The sequence below is a fragment of the Mobula hypostoma genome, chromosome 4, assembly GCF_963921235.1.
Source record: "Mobula hypostoma chromosome 4, sMobHyp1.1, whole genome shotgun sequence".
Lineage (NCBI taxonomy): Eukaryota > Metazoa > Chordata > Chondrichthyes > Myliobatiformes > Myliobatidae > Mobula > Mobula hypostoma.
The window spans coordinates 98,895,349-98,911,750 of NC_086100.1; the positions used below are offsets into that span (position 1 = coordinate 98,895,349).

The 16,402-nt window shown below is 39.4% G+C and overlaps 1 protein-coding gene across 1 annotated transcript; it reads left to right on the plus strand.

Moving 5' to 3' along the window:
- Window positions 1-1,301: 1,301 nt before the first annotated feature.
- Window positions 1,302-16,139, plus strand: fgb (fibrinogen beta chain). Its single transcript, XM_063046257.1, has 8 exons — window positions 1,302-1,459; window positions 4,489-4,698; window positions 7,233-7,416; window positions 7,611-7,838; window positions 7,929-8,042; window positions 8,142-8,264; window positions 11,771-12,056; window positions 15,675-16,139. Exons 1-8 carry the CDS (start codon window positions 1,367-1,369, stop codon window positions 15,946-15,948), a joined length of 1,512 nt encoding a protein of 503 aa, XP_062902327.1. The 5' UTR covers window positions 1,302-1,366; the 3' UTR covers window positions 15,949-16,139.
- Window positions 16,140-16,402: the final 263 nt, after the last annotated feature.

Sequence of the window (16,402 nt, forward strand, 5' to 3'; positions counted from 1 at the left end):
GCTGATAGAAGTTTACAAGTTTACAAGATTATGAGAGGCATTGATAGAGTAGACAGAGAGCATCTGTTTCCCAGTGTTGAAATACCTAATACCAGAGGGCATGTATTGAAGGTGAGAGGGGGTAGGTTCAAGGTGGATGTTTTATAGAGATTCGTGGATGCCTGGAATGCGCTGCCTGTTATGGTGGTAGAGGCAAATACATTAGAGGCTTTTAAGAGTCATTTGGATAAACACATGGATGTAGGGAGGATGGAGGGATATGGACATTATGTAGGTAGAAGGGATGAGTGTTTGGGTGTTTTTGATTTGCTTTTTATCTGGTTTGGAACATTATTTTGGGTCAAATGGCCTGTTCCTGTGTTGTACTCTCCTATGTTCTATTCATATCCATTGCACTGTCATGATCCACAATAGCCTGTCTTCTGACATCCCTAATCAGTCACAGCCAGTCCTGTAAGTTTAATCAACCATCTCGTTAATCCAGCACTTCTTAACAACAAGTATCAGTATTCCTTAAGCTCCTCCCCAACTAGGAGTCTTCTGCATCGACTCTCCAACCAAATATATTGCCACTCACTGTTCTCTCTTCCTCCACCAAGGACAATGCTGGTCTCCTGTCAGCATTCCCATTCCCATCACACCTCTGGTCCTTTCTTGTACACCATGTTGTACCAATGGTTGATCACTCTAGATCATCTCTTCTCACTCAATCTCCCTTTGCCAGCCCTTCCTGACCTGAATGATCCCCATAGAAACAGTTATTTGCCCTGTTCACACAGGTCCCATTCCATGCTGAAATAACCCTCCTTGTCAAAGCAAACTTCAGCATAACAGTTAAAATCTGTGGGCAAGGTTAAGGATAAAGAGTCAATTGCTTCATTACTACCAAAAATGAATCTAGCCCTTTAAATTCTTCACACAGGAGAATCAATATGAAAATATTTTGCAAAAACATCTTCATTACATTTGTAAATTAAACATATATTTTACTAAAATGACCAATGAAATCATTCCTAATATGCAACAGGAGAATTGTTTTATTATCTGGAACCCAAGTGCAATTAGATTGTACCTGTAGATATGATATTATATTTGAAAACTTGTGTATTTTATATTTCCAAAAGCAGTAATGCTATGGTTTATAATATGTTACAGACAGGAAGGATAAACACTCAGTGTACCATCTGACTTTGATAAATTTGCTGTGGTTTAAAGATTAACTCACTGATAAAGATTTCAAGTACAGCAAACAATTGCACCAATTTCTATCCTCTAATCCCTTGAGGTTCAATGTAGGAACATATAAAAAGGAAGGACTTTGATGAAAAGTACGATATAGGCAGTGAGTAATCGAAGAACCTTCAAAATGAAATTAATTTTGCTGTGTCTTTTCAGCATCCCGGTGGTTCTTTCGAGAGACTTTGAATATGATGAAGGAATTGATGACTCTGAGACTCTAGTAAGGAATTTCCTTTGCTTTGTGTTGGCGGGAGGGTGTCTGTGTGGCGACTTTATAGAAAGACGCCCAAATGAAACCTGACAATGAGACCCATTATAAATTGGTTGACTGACTTGTAGAGCACATCTGCTCTATCTGCCAACAGCAGAGCTTCCCAGTGCCCTAACATTTTAATTCCGATTCCTATTCCCGCTTCCGTGGCCTCCTTTCGTGCCATGATGAGGCCACCCTCAGGGTGGAGGAACACCTTATATTCCATCTGGGTAGCCTCCAACCTGATGACATGAATATTGATTTCTCCTTCTGGCAAAAAAAATTCCCTCCCCCTCCCCTCTTCTTCTATTCTTCACTCTGGACTCTTCTCCTACCAGTTTCCTTCATCTCCAGCCCTTTACCTTTCCCACATACCTGGCTTCACCTATCACCTTCTAGCTATCCACCTTCCCCTTCCCCCATCTTTTAATTCCGCCATCTTTCCCCTTCCTTTCCAGTCCTGAAGAAGGTTCTTGCCCTGAAAAGTGATGGTTTATTAATTCCATACATGCTGTCTGACATGCAGAGTTCCTCCAGCAGTTTCTGTCTGTTGCTTTGGTTTTCTAGCATCTGCAGATTTTATTCTGTTCATATCAAAACTGTGGCACTTTTGTGCAATATTGAAGCCTTATGGTTTTTTTATCCTGACTTTCAAAATCACAGAAATCTTGAGTAAGCTGCTCATAAATTTCTCTTGCATATGTTAATATTGTTTGCCTTATATTCGTGAGGCAAATTTTTCTACGTGGAGAGTGATGAAATGTGCTGCAGGGTCGGAGCCAAATGCAATAGATAAGCACAGAGATTAGAGGGATATGGACATTGTTTAGGCAGAAGGAATTAGTTTAGTTAGATGTTTAGTCACTAGATTGGCACAACATTGTAAGCTGAAGGGCTGTTCCTGTGCAGTACGTTGTAGATATTCAATGAAATGGGAAGGGATGTACACAGCTGGATGTTGATTTGCACTTGTAGAGTAATAGCAACCTTCGTTATCCGACATAAACCTAACATCCTCACAGCAAGTGGATGTATTTCTTCACAGCTGCTGACATTAATTTTGGAAACATGGTCTAAATCCCAGAGCTTTCCTAATTAATTTGCAGCCTCTTCCCCATTCTTCAGTAATTTCCAAAGCACCAACACTCCCGGATCTCTGGGTTAATAGAGTAATGGAAATCAGAAATTCTGAGGCTTGTGGAGAGGATTGTGCAGATAATCAGAGAGATAGATAATTATTTTGGGAAGATAATACAGGACTAGATAAGGAACAGGAAAAGACTTGTAGACGACAAATGATCCAGGAAGGTAAACATGGAGAAGGATGAGATGAACAGGAATAGATGAACTGGAATCAGTAGTGGGCCTAATTCTGCTCCCATGTCTTTTGGTCTTATGGTCTCTGTGACCTCTAAACACCCTAACATATTTATACACTCAGCACTGATCTCCTGGTCTTCCATATCCTTTCCCTTGGTAACTACTGAAGCAAAGTATTCATTAAGTACCTCACTCACATTCTCTGCATCCAAGCAAATGTTTCCCCCTTTTATCCTCGATTGTTCCCACCATCTCCCTAGTTATCCTCTTACTCTTGATGTACCTATAGAACGTCTTGGGATTCACCTTAATCCTACTTGCTGAGGAATTTTCATGGCCTCTCCCGGCTTTCCTAATTCCCTTCTTTAGTTCTTTTCTGGCTTCTTTATATTCCTCATGTGCTCCACTTGATCCTGACTTCTGAAACTTTACATACTTTTCCTTTTTCATCTTGACTAAATTCATCTCCTGTCTGGACATCCATGGTTCTCTTATCTTTCCGTTCCTGTCCTTCCTTCAATCAGGAACATACCATTCCTGTACTCTGTGCAATTGATCTTTAAACATCCTCCACATACCTGATGTGGACTTGCCAGAGAAAAGGCATTTCCTTTTATCCTATCTATACCCTTCATAATTTTGATACCGCGATCTAATGACCCCTCATTCTTCTACGTTCCAGGGAATGAAGTCTTAACCCATTCAACCTTTTCCTATAAACTCAGATCCTCAAGTTCTGGCAACTTTCTTGTAAGTTTTTTCCGCACTCTTTCAATCTTCCTGACATCTTTCCTGTTGATAGGTAACCAAAAGTGGACACAATACCCCAAATGAGGCCTCCCCAATATCTTACACAACTTTAACGTCCTAATTCCTGTACTCAATACTTTGAATTATGAAGGCCAATGTTCCAAAAGCTTTCTTTACAACCCTATGTACCTGTGATACCACTCTCAAGGAATTATGGGTCTCTACTCCCAGATCTCTCTGTTTTACTGCACTCCCCAGTGCTCTACCTCTCACCATATGTGAAAATTGTGAGAAGTGGTTTATGGAAAAGGTAAGTGAGTCAGATTGATAAGATATGTTTGTTGGATGTAGGGGGAAGGTGCAGGTGGGATGCAGTTGATCAATCTGGATGAGAAGGCAGGATAGGACAAGAATTTAGTTTAAGGTTGATGAATGGCCCAAATAAAGGTGGTATATGTACAAAATGCATGTGTATACTACACATCTGTCTGTCTGTCTGTCTGTCTGTCTCTCTCTCTCTCTCTCTCTCTCTCTCTCTCTCTATATATATATATCTCCCTCTCTCTTAATAAGCACACAGCATGCACAGTAATTGAAGAAGCCAAACCAAGACCTTTGCTTGTAATGTCTCCCACACCCTTTGTAGCCTTTACTTTTAAAATATATTTCCTCTTAAACTGTAGGTGGAGTTTATTTGTGGCTGAGTTCCACAGACACAAATAATAACTTATAATTCTGGATATAAATATTATTCAGCTTAAATGAATGGAAGATTATCTTTCAGTGCCTTAGTTATGTACAAAAAGTACACATCTTTTTGATTTTATACCTTTCTACTAAAATGTAAATTAACATGAAAAGGTCTGAAAAGAGAAAACACATGAAGCTACTATGTGTTGTTGCTCAGTGTTATTATTTTCCTGTAGCCTGCAGGAAACATTACAAATCCCCGTGGGTACAGACCTTATGATGCTCATTCTGAGCCGACTGAAACAATTCGACATGTCTCTAATAGAAATGAACCAAGCACTAGAAGATACAGGTACCAGGTTCCTAGCACACCCCAAGCACAAAAAGCTCATCAGAGGACATTCGACAATGATAAAGGAGGATGCCTCTTCATCGGTAATGAAATGGTAAGACAACAAAGAATGGGTCAGAAACTGTTTTGACAAAGAAAACTTAAGGAAGATAAAATAGACATATACGACAATTTTCCTTAGCTTTGAGTACATTGAATTTGGGGAACAGGGCAGAAGAGAACTAAGCATATATTTCTGCAGGAGATTTTTCAAAAAAATTGCATTTTGAGTACTAGCTGCAATGCTTTCTGAATTTGAAGAAATGCTTATTGTATCTGTGACAGGTAAGTCCCCATGAAAATGTACTCTTCTTGGTATTAATTGAATAATATTCATGATCAGCAATCATCCACTTCCATGGTTGTAGATTAAGTACAGAAAAGGGTCACTGAATGTTAGATATTTGGATTTACACAGAAGATAGTTGATTGTAGAACAAGCAGCCAGGGATGGTGTAAGAGGTGGGCGCAGTAATGTTTAAGAGACATTTGGGCAGGTACAGTAATAAAAGATTTAGAGAGATATAGGCCAAATGCAGGCAAATGGGACTGGCTCAGGAAGACACTTAGACAAGTTGGGCCAAAGGGCCAGTGTCCATTCTATAGAACCCTAGAACTGTTTGCATTATCTTAAGATGACTGGCAGTTTTTCAATACATGAAAATTGTCTGAGATCTAGAAAATTTCTCGGACACCTCCAATCACTTTTGACATTATAGAGAGTGTTATTCCCCCAGCTAAAACTAGTTTCATGAGGAAACTGAAAGGGAAGCAAAAGGAAAGGTAGAGAAAGGCACTGCTCTGCTATTATCTTTTTGGGCATTGTTTTCCTGCTGCAGTTTGCTATATTAATTCTATTGTTTCAAAGTCTTCATTTTGAAGATTTTGCAACTTTTTTCTTAATCCAAGAGATTCTATAGCTATATTAAGAATAAAAGGGTGGCCACAGAGAGAGTAGATCCCTGAGAGATCAGCAAGGCTGCTAAATCTCGAGCTACAGGAGAAGGGTAGGATTTTAAGTGAGCATTTCTCCTCGGTATTCACTGTGAAGAAAATTATGGTTGCTTGAGAGATAAGGGAAGCTAATAGAGATATTTTGGAGGATATTTTTGTTACCAGGAAAGAGGTGCAGTTTTTGTAGCCTTACAGCACACTAAAATGGTTAAAGCCCCACTACATAACTATTCTTGGACTTCATGTGAGGTTAGTGAAAAAAATTGCAAAGGCCCTTGTCTTTCATTGTTAGCCATAACTTAGTTTGATTAATAGGACTGGATTTTACAATCCCTAAAGATTTAGAGCAGCTTGTGGTTGAGCCCACTCGCAGAAAGGAAATTCTGAATTGGCTGTTGTGTAATGAACCAGATTTGTTTATGGAGTTTAAGGTAAAAGACCCCTTGGGAGACAGTTATTGTAATATGATAGGATTCACTCTGCAGTTTGAGAGGGAGAAGATAAAGTCAGATGTATCAGTATTAAAGTTGAATAAAGGGAATTACAGAGGCATGAGAAAGGAGCTGGCCAAAATTGATTAGAAGGGGACACCAGCAGGGACGAAGGCAGAACAGCAATGGCTGGAGTTTCTAGGGGCAATTCAGAAGGTGCAGGATAAGTACGTCCCAAAGATGAAGAGTATTCTAAAGGGAGGATGAGGCAACCATGGCTGACAAGACAAGTCAACGACAGCATAAAAGTAAAAGGCCAAAATATAATGCAACAACAACTAGTGGGAAATTGGAGGATTGGGAAGCTTTTAAAATCCTACAGATGGTAACCGAGAAGTCCATAATGAGAGAAAAGATGAAATATGAAGGTAACCTAGTCAAAAATATCAGAGGATACCAAAAGTTATTTTCAGATTTTTCAGTAAAAAGAGGCAAGAGATGCTATTGGACCACTGGAAAATGACATTGGAGACGTAATGATGGTGGATAAAGAAATGACTAGAGAACCTAATATTTTGTGTCAATGTTCACTGTGGAAGACATTAGTGGTGAGCCAGAAATTCGAGGCTGTCAGGGGCAGAAGTGAGTGTATTCCCTATTACTAAAGAGAAGATGCTTGGGCAGCTGAAAGGTTTGAAGGTAGGTAAGTCACCTGGACCAGATGGATTACACCCCAGGGTTCTGAAAAAGGTAGCTGAAGAAATTGAGCATCAAATAAATTCACCATCTGATACATTTAGAGTTCTAATTTGGATAGTTGTTAGAAGGACCTGAAATGGACAGAGCAAATACTAAGTGAAAACTTGCTGATTGAAGGCCTCATCCCAGTTGACCAACTGGTGATGACATAAATCCTTAACTGAAGGTGAGTTCAGGTATCATAACCTGCTGGGACAACATACTTCGGTTGAACATTGTATTAGTTGTACCCTACCAGAAAGAAGCAATAAAACTTTAAAATATTTAACTCACCAAATATCAAATGTGTCAATTGGGCAGAATCTGATACCCTCATATTGGAAATTTGCAGACACAAATATAAAAGCAAAGCTTTAGAAAATACACTATTATTTCATTTGAACTATGATATTCAATTCTGTTTCCAACACTTATCATGATTCTAACTCACCTATTTCTTTTAAAGGGAGTGCTATGCCCAAATGGCTGTGAATTGAGGACTGCTCTTTTAAAGGATGAACAGAATATGATGCCAGTCATTAAAAGCTTAAAATTACAAGTTTCAACTCTTTCCCAATCTTCACGTACAATTAACATTTATGTAGAAAGAGTAGGTAACGAAATGTACCGGCGTGAATCTCAGTACCTGGGTAAGAATTTCTTGATGATAATTAAAATACTGCAGATGCTGGAAATTTGATATTAAACAGAAAATATTGGAAACAGTCAGCAGTTATCTGACTTGCTAAGAAATCCAGATTTTTCTGTTGAGAATTATTTTTATCTTTAATAACTTCTTTATCTATATCTTCATATTCTCTTGTAATGTATATACTCTTCGCAGGTAACGATGACATACTAAGTTCATACAGTACAGAACTGGAGGAACGTTTTTCATTGATAAAAGAAAAGGTTACACAGACACTCCCTTCTTCGATTCGTGTTATGCGTTCCCTGGTGGACAGTCTCAAAGAGAAACTGAAAAATCTTGAACGTGCAGTAATAATGCAGAAGGAATATTGTGCACATCCTTGTGTAGTTTCCTGCAACATACCAGTTGTTTCAGGCAAAGGTGTGTAGGTTTAGAAAGTAAGTTCAAATCTCGAGTTTATTTTCATTTCTTTCTGTTTCCCTGTTAAGGATAAATTGATTTTTTTTTCAGAATGTAATGATATTTATGAAAAAGGTGGTAAAACATCTCAGCTTTACTTAATCCAACCCGATTCCTTCAAGCAACCTTACAAAGTTTACTGTGATATGATAACTGAAGAAGGAGGTACCTATATTATTTCCAGGTGCAAACAATATTATTTTACTTAAATTCAGTATATCTTATTAACCACTGTTTGCTTTGTATTTATTAATTCTTTTCCAGGATGGACATTGATTCAAAACAGACAAGATGGTAGTGTTGACTTTGGTAGATCATGGGATGCCTATAAAAATGGATTTGGAAACATCGCCTATGATTCAGGAAAAGGTTTCTGTGATACACCAGGTGAGACAGGAAAAATTATCTCAAAAAGTTAGTTGGTCTTATAAGTTGGTCTTGTAATTGCTTTCTCCAGAAGGGGAGGGGGGGGGGCAGATGAGGGACTGATGTACAATGGATAATTTAATTTAGTATTGATGGAATGGTGGGGACATACAAACTGAGGTCCTCAGGATTTTGAAAATTGAAAACTTGGCTCATGAAAGACTATGAAATTCTAAGATAGAGTTATGTTTATTATCATAAGATGTTAAGACTTAGGAGTTAAATTAGGCCATTTGGCCCATCGAATCTGTTCCACCATTCTGAAATGGTTGATTTATCACCTCTCTCAGCCCCATAATTCTGCCTTTTCACTGTATCCTTTGACTAATTCAGAACCTATTAAACCCTGACTTAAATATGCACAATGATTTGATCTCCACAGACATCTGTGGCAATGTTTTTCTCAGATTCATTGCTCTTTGGCTAAAGAAATTCCTCCTTATCTCTGTACTAAAGGGGTATCCAGGGCTTTACCCTCCAGTGCTAGACTCTCCCACTATTGGAAACATCATCTCCACATCCATTCTATCTAGCCCTTTCAATAATTGGTAGGTTTTGATGAGATCCTACTTCTAAATTTCAGCAAGTACAGTCCGTGAAACACTCCTCATATTAACCCTTTCATTCCTAGGATCATTCTTGTGAACCTCCTCTGGACTCTCTCCAATGCCAACACATTGTTTCTTAGATAAGGGACCTGCAATCGCTCACAATACTCCAAGTGTTCTGCTCATCTGCTCTCTAATAAGATCAAAGGAGTTTCTCAACTATGTGGGCTTGTGATATTGCCACAAGCACTTGCTCACCCCATTCAAATTGGGCATGCCCTGGGATTTCTAGTTGGAGTTCCATTGCATTCAATATAACCTTAAATGTAAAGATTGTTTCTCGGTGCAATTCAAGGACCTTGTTTGCTTTCAAATATGTCTCTCCAGCGATATTTGGAGATTTTGAACATTTGAAGACACCACCCCTCAAAATTCCAACTACCATTATACTGTTAATTGCATATTTTTATAAAACCTGATATAAATGGATTTGAAAGAAAAGAGATTTAATTGCTGAAAACTGTCAGAAAATAGAAAAATATTGATATTTTCATAGCACCTCAAATAATAAGGTAGGTTCATATTTTAGTTAGGCTCTGATCAGAACAAAAAGTCGGTGAAGTCAGATTAAGTAATAGTTTCAAAGCATTAACTTGCCTTTCGGGCACTCCTTAAACAATTATGAATTTTCCATATTTTCAAAGATTCAAAGTACATTTATTACCAAAGATGTATGCATTATACAACCTTGAGATTTTTTGCTTACAGTGCAAAGCAAGGAACCCAAAAGTACCCAATTAAAAAAAAAGACCAACCCCATGCACACAGAGAAAGAGAAAAAAACAAATCATACAATCAATAGAATTGAGCAAAAACCACAGAATTTTATACTAAAAGCTAACATTTGAACTCATTGTTTTGGCAGTTAGATTTTTCTTCATTTGACCTGGAAAGTTTTGATGAAGTAAAATTTTGTTTTTCTTGAATAGAATTTAGTGGCTTGCCCCATAGAATTGTGTTGCCAACTCTTAGATTCTGCAAGCATTCCTTTGGTGTTCAATTTCTTCTAGAGAAGCCCCATTTATTTAACTTTCAACTCATCAAAAAGAATGCAGAGGTGCATTCTTCCCAAATGATATTAGCTCTTCTGTTAATATCCAACTTCTCAATAAAATGTCAATGTTTGCAATATTTTTTCTACTTATATCTTCACTCTTGGTTTATACTTCAGAGTAGTTTTCTTTCTGAAATTACACTTGATGAAACATCTTTCTGATCTTTATTTTAACTTTTTGATATCAAAGCAATGTTTTAATCAGCCAATGCATTCAAACATAATTAATCAAATAAAATTGTTTTTATAAATTCCACATCAGTTTATTACTGTGCTGCAGAGTGATGCAATTAGTAGAGCTGTTGTCTTACAGCTCCAGCAAGCCAGCTTCAATTCTGACCCTCAGTACCATTTGTATAGAGTCTGCATGTGGCTGGTGAATAGACAGGTTTTCTTTGAAATCACATAATTAGGATTAATTGGCCACTGCAGTTGGTCCCTAGAATCCAGGTGAGTGACAAACTCTGAAAGGGAAATGGTGAAAAAGTGAGGAGAATACATTGGTTCAGAAAGGATTTTTGAAAATGTGGGCACGAGGTGGTCAGCATGAAGCCTATGCTGAAGGGTCTAATCCCATGATCTATTTCTTGATGATTGCATAGAATAACAAATAGTCTGCACAATAATTCATATTTTTTGCAAAAGCAGATGAGAACAGAAAATGAAAGATAATTTTCATTGTGTTCCTCTCTACATGTGCACCAGAACCCACAGAAGAATCTGAAGATGCATAGAGCATCCAATTATGTGCAAATAGACATCAATTCCAACACCCTTCCTTCTGTACCATCCACACACTGTTATACAAAGCAACACACAAAAAACACTGGAGCAAATGAGTAGGCCAGGCAACATCTCTGGAAAATAGTAAATAGTTGTTCGCTGCTTTGGGCCATCAGGACTGGAAAGGAATTGGGAAAAGCCAGAATAAAAAGGTGGGAGGAGGAGAAGGAAGACAAGCTAGAAGGTTATAGGTGAAGTCAGGTAGGTAGAGGAGGAGGGGTGAAGTATGAAGCTGGAAGATGATAGGTAGAAAAGGTAAAAGGCTGGAGAGGAAGGAAACCTTTAGGAGAGGAGAGTGGACCATAGGAAGGAGGAGGGGCACCAGGAGGTGGGCAGATGATAGGCAGGTGTGGAGAAGAGAAGAGGTAAGAAAGGGACCAGGGTGAATAATTGAAGAAGGAAGGAGGAGGGAGAATAATTGCTGTGAGTTGGAAAATCCTCGGAGGCTACCCAGATGGAATATGAAGTGTTGCCCCTCCAGCCTGAGTGGGCTCATCATGGTAGTAGAGGAGGCCATTGACCGACATGTCAGAATGGGAATTGAGTAAAATGGTTGGCCACCGGGAAATCCTGCTTTTTGTTTTCATGGTTATAGGTTAATGTTTTTATAGCTTCATACACTTCAGTTTTACTGTAGTCTTCTATAACTTACCTAAAATGTCTTAACTCAATGCAATTAAACAACAAATTAATACATTGAATCCAATCTACGCCTCACCTGTTGTCCTTCTTTATTCCATGTTTTTAACATTTGAGATCATAAAACACTCACGTGACTAAACCTAATGAATATCATTATGGAAAGAATCATCTCTACCAGTAATCATATTCCCATCTTCCCTGCATAATGTCTATATGTATACACTTGCAGGATAGACTTTTATCAAGTGTAGTAAACCCAGATGGTTGTCCCCTTTCAAAGTGAGAATTACTCAGCTGTGATCTGATTGAAATTAGTATCTTCCTGATGTGCACACAATTATGAAGTGATCATGACTTCACTTCTATAAGTTTTTCTTCAGGTGAATACTGGCTGGGAAATGACCGCATCAGTCAATTGACAAAAATGAAAACTACTGAGCTCCTTTTTGAAATGCATGACTGGAACGACAATAGTGTGAAAGCCCACTATTCCAAATTTCTGGTACAGTCTGAAGTCAACAAATATCGGCTGTCAGTCAATGGCTATTCAGGTGTGGCTGGTAATACTCTTACAGAAGGAGCCAAATCGCTCTTTGGAATCAACCGAACCATGACTATACATCAGGACATGATGTTCAGTACTTACGACAGAGACAATGATGGATGGTAAGTCAAGGAGAACAGAATGCCGTTATTTTGTTACCTCTAACTTTTAAATTAGTTTGGTTGGTTTTAAACCTCAGGATGAGTTTTTAAAAGTAGAAATGTACGTGGAAGGACATCTGAAATTCATGTGTACAATTCCACTACATACTTGAAGCTGGTGTGAAATGCAGATGAATTGAGTGTCCACCCACCTAAGAGGAACTACAAATGACAATGCACTGCATCTAGCAGTGTGTATCTTGTGTAAATCCGGATGCTCAAATGGTTCAATTTAATGTCAGAAAATGTGTATACGGCATACAATCTGGAATTTTCACTCTTCACAGAAACAGCCATAGCAAATCTCACATTAATGAGAGTTGTATTTGTTGTGTCTGACTAAATTCTTTGGGAAGTTAGAAGGAGGATGGATGAGGCAGTGAATATAATGTAGTCAAAAAAGGTCCATACATCAAAGTTGCTGGTGAACGCAGCAGGCCAAGCAGCATCTATAGGAAGAGGCGCAGTCGACATTTCAGGCCGAGACCCTTCGTCAGGACTAACTGAAGGAAGAGTGAGTAAGGGATTTGAAAGTTGGAGGGGGAGGGGGAGATCCAAAATGATAGGAGAAGACAGGAGGGGGAGGGATAGAGCCGAGAGCTGGACAGGTGATAGGCAAAAGGGGATACGAGAGGATCATGGGACAGGAGGTCCAGGAAGAAAGACAAGGAGGGAGGGGGTGACCCAGAGGATGGACAAGAGGTATATTTAGAGGGACAGAGGGAGAAAAAGGAGAGTGAGAGAAAGAATGTGTGCATAAAAATGAGTAACAGATGGGGTACGAGGGGGAGGTGGGGCCTAGCGGAAGTTAGAGAAGTCAATGTTCATGCCATCAGGTTGGAGGCTACCCAGACGGAATATAAGGTGTTGTTCCTCCAACCTGAGTGTGGCTTCATCTTTACAGTAGAGGAGGCCGTGGACAGACATGTCAGAATGGGAATGGGATGTGGAATTAAAATGTGTGGCCACTGGGAGATCCTGCTTTCTCTGGCGGACAGAGCGTAAATGTTCAGCAAAGCGGTCTCCCAGTCTGCGTCGGGTCTCACCAATATATAAAAGGCCACATCGGGAGCACCGGACGCAGTATATCACCCCAGTCGACTCACAGGTGAAGTAATGCCTCACCTGGAAGGACTGTTTGGGGCCCTGAATGGTGGTAAGGGAGGAAGTGTAAGGGCATGTGTAGCACTTGTTCCGCTTACACAGATAAGTGCCAGGAGGGAGATCAGTGGGGAGGGATGGGGGGAACGAATGGACAAGGGAGTTGTGTAGGGAGCGATCCCTGCGGAATGCAGAGAGGGGGGGGAGGGAAAGATGTGCTTAGTGGTGGGATCCCGTTGGAGGTGGCGGAAGTTACGGAGAATAATATGTTGGACCGGAGGCTGGTGGGGTGGTAGGTGAGGACCAGGGGAACCCTATTCCTAGTGGGGTGGTGGGAGGATGGAGTGAGAGCAGATGTACGTGAAATGGGGGAGATACGTTTAAGAGCAGAGTTGATAGTGGAGGAAGGGAAGCCCCTTTCTTTAAAAAAGAAAGACATCTCCCTCGTCCTAGAATGAAAAGCCTCATCCTGAGAGCAGATGCGGCGGAGACGGAGGAATTGCGTGAAGATGGCGTTTTTGCAAGAGACAGGGTGAGAAGAGGAATAGTCCAGATAGCTGTGAGAGTCAGTAGGCTTATAGTAGACATCAGTGGATAAGCTGTCTCCTCTGGTACTATAAGCCTACTGACTCTCCTTGTCTTTCTTCCCGGAACTCCTGTCCCATGATCCTCTCGTATCCCCTTTTGCCTATCACCTGTCCAGCTCTCGGCTCTATCCCTCCCCCTCCTGTCTTCTCCTATCATTTTGCATCTCCCCCTCCCCCTCCAACTTTCAAATCCCTTAATCACTCTTCCTTCAGTTAGTCCTGATGATGGGTCTCGGCCTGAAATGTCGACTGCACCTCTTTCTATAGATGCTGCTTGGCCTGCTGCGTTCACCAGCAACTTTGATGTATGTTGCTTGAATTTCCAGCATCTGCAGAATTCCTGTTGTTTTTTTAACAAGGTAATAGATAACAGGCTGGTCAAAAGTACAAATCCATAGTATCAAAGAGTGAAGGGGGACCTTTCTCTTTTATTTAACTGGTATGTTGTGATTCCAGATAGTACAAAAGAGTTCATTATAGGACATTATTTACAGAATTATACATAACTGTCTCAGGACATCTTGATAAAGGAAACCAAATGGAAGAATGCCTGAATTTCATTCAATGCTATCTGGATCCCAGCTTGAGTACTCCATACAGATCTGGTCGCAGCATGAGCTTAAAGAGGTGATTGCACTTAGGGCATTCATGAGAATATTACTCAGTCTGGAAAACTAAAGATTAGGCAGGCTAGGATATTATCTTTGAAACAATGGAAAGTGAGGGGAGATCTGTATAATTATGAGGGACCTTGATAATCAAGAATATTGGCATGGAAATCTTCCACAGCCTCACAATACTAGCAATGATGTAAAGTTTGATGTGTTCTGCTGACATACAAGAATCACTTAAAGAACATAACCTGTTTCAAGAAAATAAATTAGAATCTCCTAAAGAAGAAGCTGTCTATAGACCTTCTGAGAATTCTGTCAAATATTATACAATCCATATTACACTTTATTGAGAATTAAATTACTTTTTACCCAAAAGGCTAAACTCTAGGCCTAGTCAAAAAGATACTTATTCCTAGTATACATAAATATTAATGTAATTTTGTTTTAATACATTGGCAAATTGTAGCATTTAAATGTATTGTAACTGGCAAAGGTGGCCAGTTACAAGGTGTACAAGATGATAAGAGGTGTAGTAGACAGTAGATAGACAAAAAGCTTTTTCCAAAGCCAGAAACAGCTCATGCAAGGGGCATAATTTTATGGTGATTGAAGGAAAGTATAGGTGAACGTCAGAGATAGGATCTTTACACAGAGAATGGTGGGTGCATGGAATGGTCTGCCAGAGGTGGTGGTAGAGGCAGATACATCCAGGGCATCTAAGCAGCTCCTAGACAGGCACACGGATGATAGAAAAATGGAAAAGGACCCGGTACATAATAAAGAGGCCACTGAGTGTACTTTGTGGTCTTTAGCTGCTATAGCCCATCCACTTTGAAGTTTGATGTGTTGTTCTCTTCTGTACACCATTATTGTAACACATGGTTATCTGAGTTACTGTCACCCTGCTGTCAGTCTGGCCATTTTCCTCTGATGTTTCTCAATAACAATGCATCCTTACTCACAGATCTGCCACTCACGCCATTTTTAAAAAAATTTTTTTGCACCATTCTCTGTAAACTCTAAAGTAGCTGTTCCCAACCTCTTTTTATGCCATGGACATTTATCATTAACCGAGGGGTCCGTGGGACCCCAGATTGGGAACCCCAGCTCTAGAGAGGCCCAGGGGATCATCAGTTTCTGAGATACTCAATCTATCTTTTCTGTCACCAACGGTCAAAGTCACCTAGACCGTATTTCTTCCCCTTTCTGACATCTGTCAGAACAGAATTTCCTAACCATTTCTGCATGTTCTAATTAGTTTGTTTTAATCTCAACAGGGAACCTGAAAATCCAACAAAACAATGTTCCAGAGAAGATGGTGGTGGCTGGTGGTATAATAGGTGTCATTCTGCAAATCCCAATGGTAGATATTACGTTGGTGGAGAATACACAAAAGAAATGGCAAAGCATGGCACTGATGATGGAATAGTGTGGATGGACTGGAAAGGATCATGGTATTCACTGAAGAAGATGAGCATGAAGATCCGACCACAGTTCACATCCACAATGCCAGATCAGGAGCAAATACCTATGCAGTTCCTAACACCCTGATAAATTTAAATCTTTATAGGGTATGGAATCAAAAAGTAAATATTATATGAGCTTCAAATTGTCATTTTGGATCTATTTTTACATTTAATCTATTTGCGAATCATGAAAAGAGAATTGATTAGTGACATGTTTGTGAATACTAAAATATTGAGAAGACCGAAAATTAATAAATATTGCACTTAAAAATCTTACTTTGTTGAATGGCAAAAATTGTAAGAAATTCCAATCATGTACGTTTTTGGGGGCTCTGAGGTTACCCTTCAGAGTTGTGAACTGTATAATTACCCCTCTTCTATTTCTTCAGTCTGCTCCATGTTTCTCTTTTTTGCTGTATTCCTTTGCTTCAGCTTCCTCATAATTTTTTTTTACCATATCTTTCTTATATTCTTTATTCTTTTAATGTTACTCTTCCTCCAACATAGCATCCATATTTTCCATCCTCTCATTCTCCAAT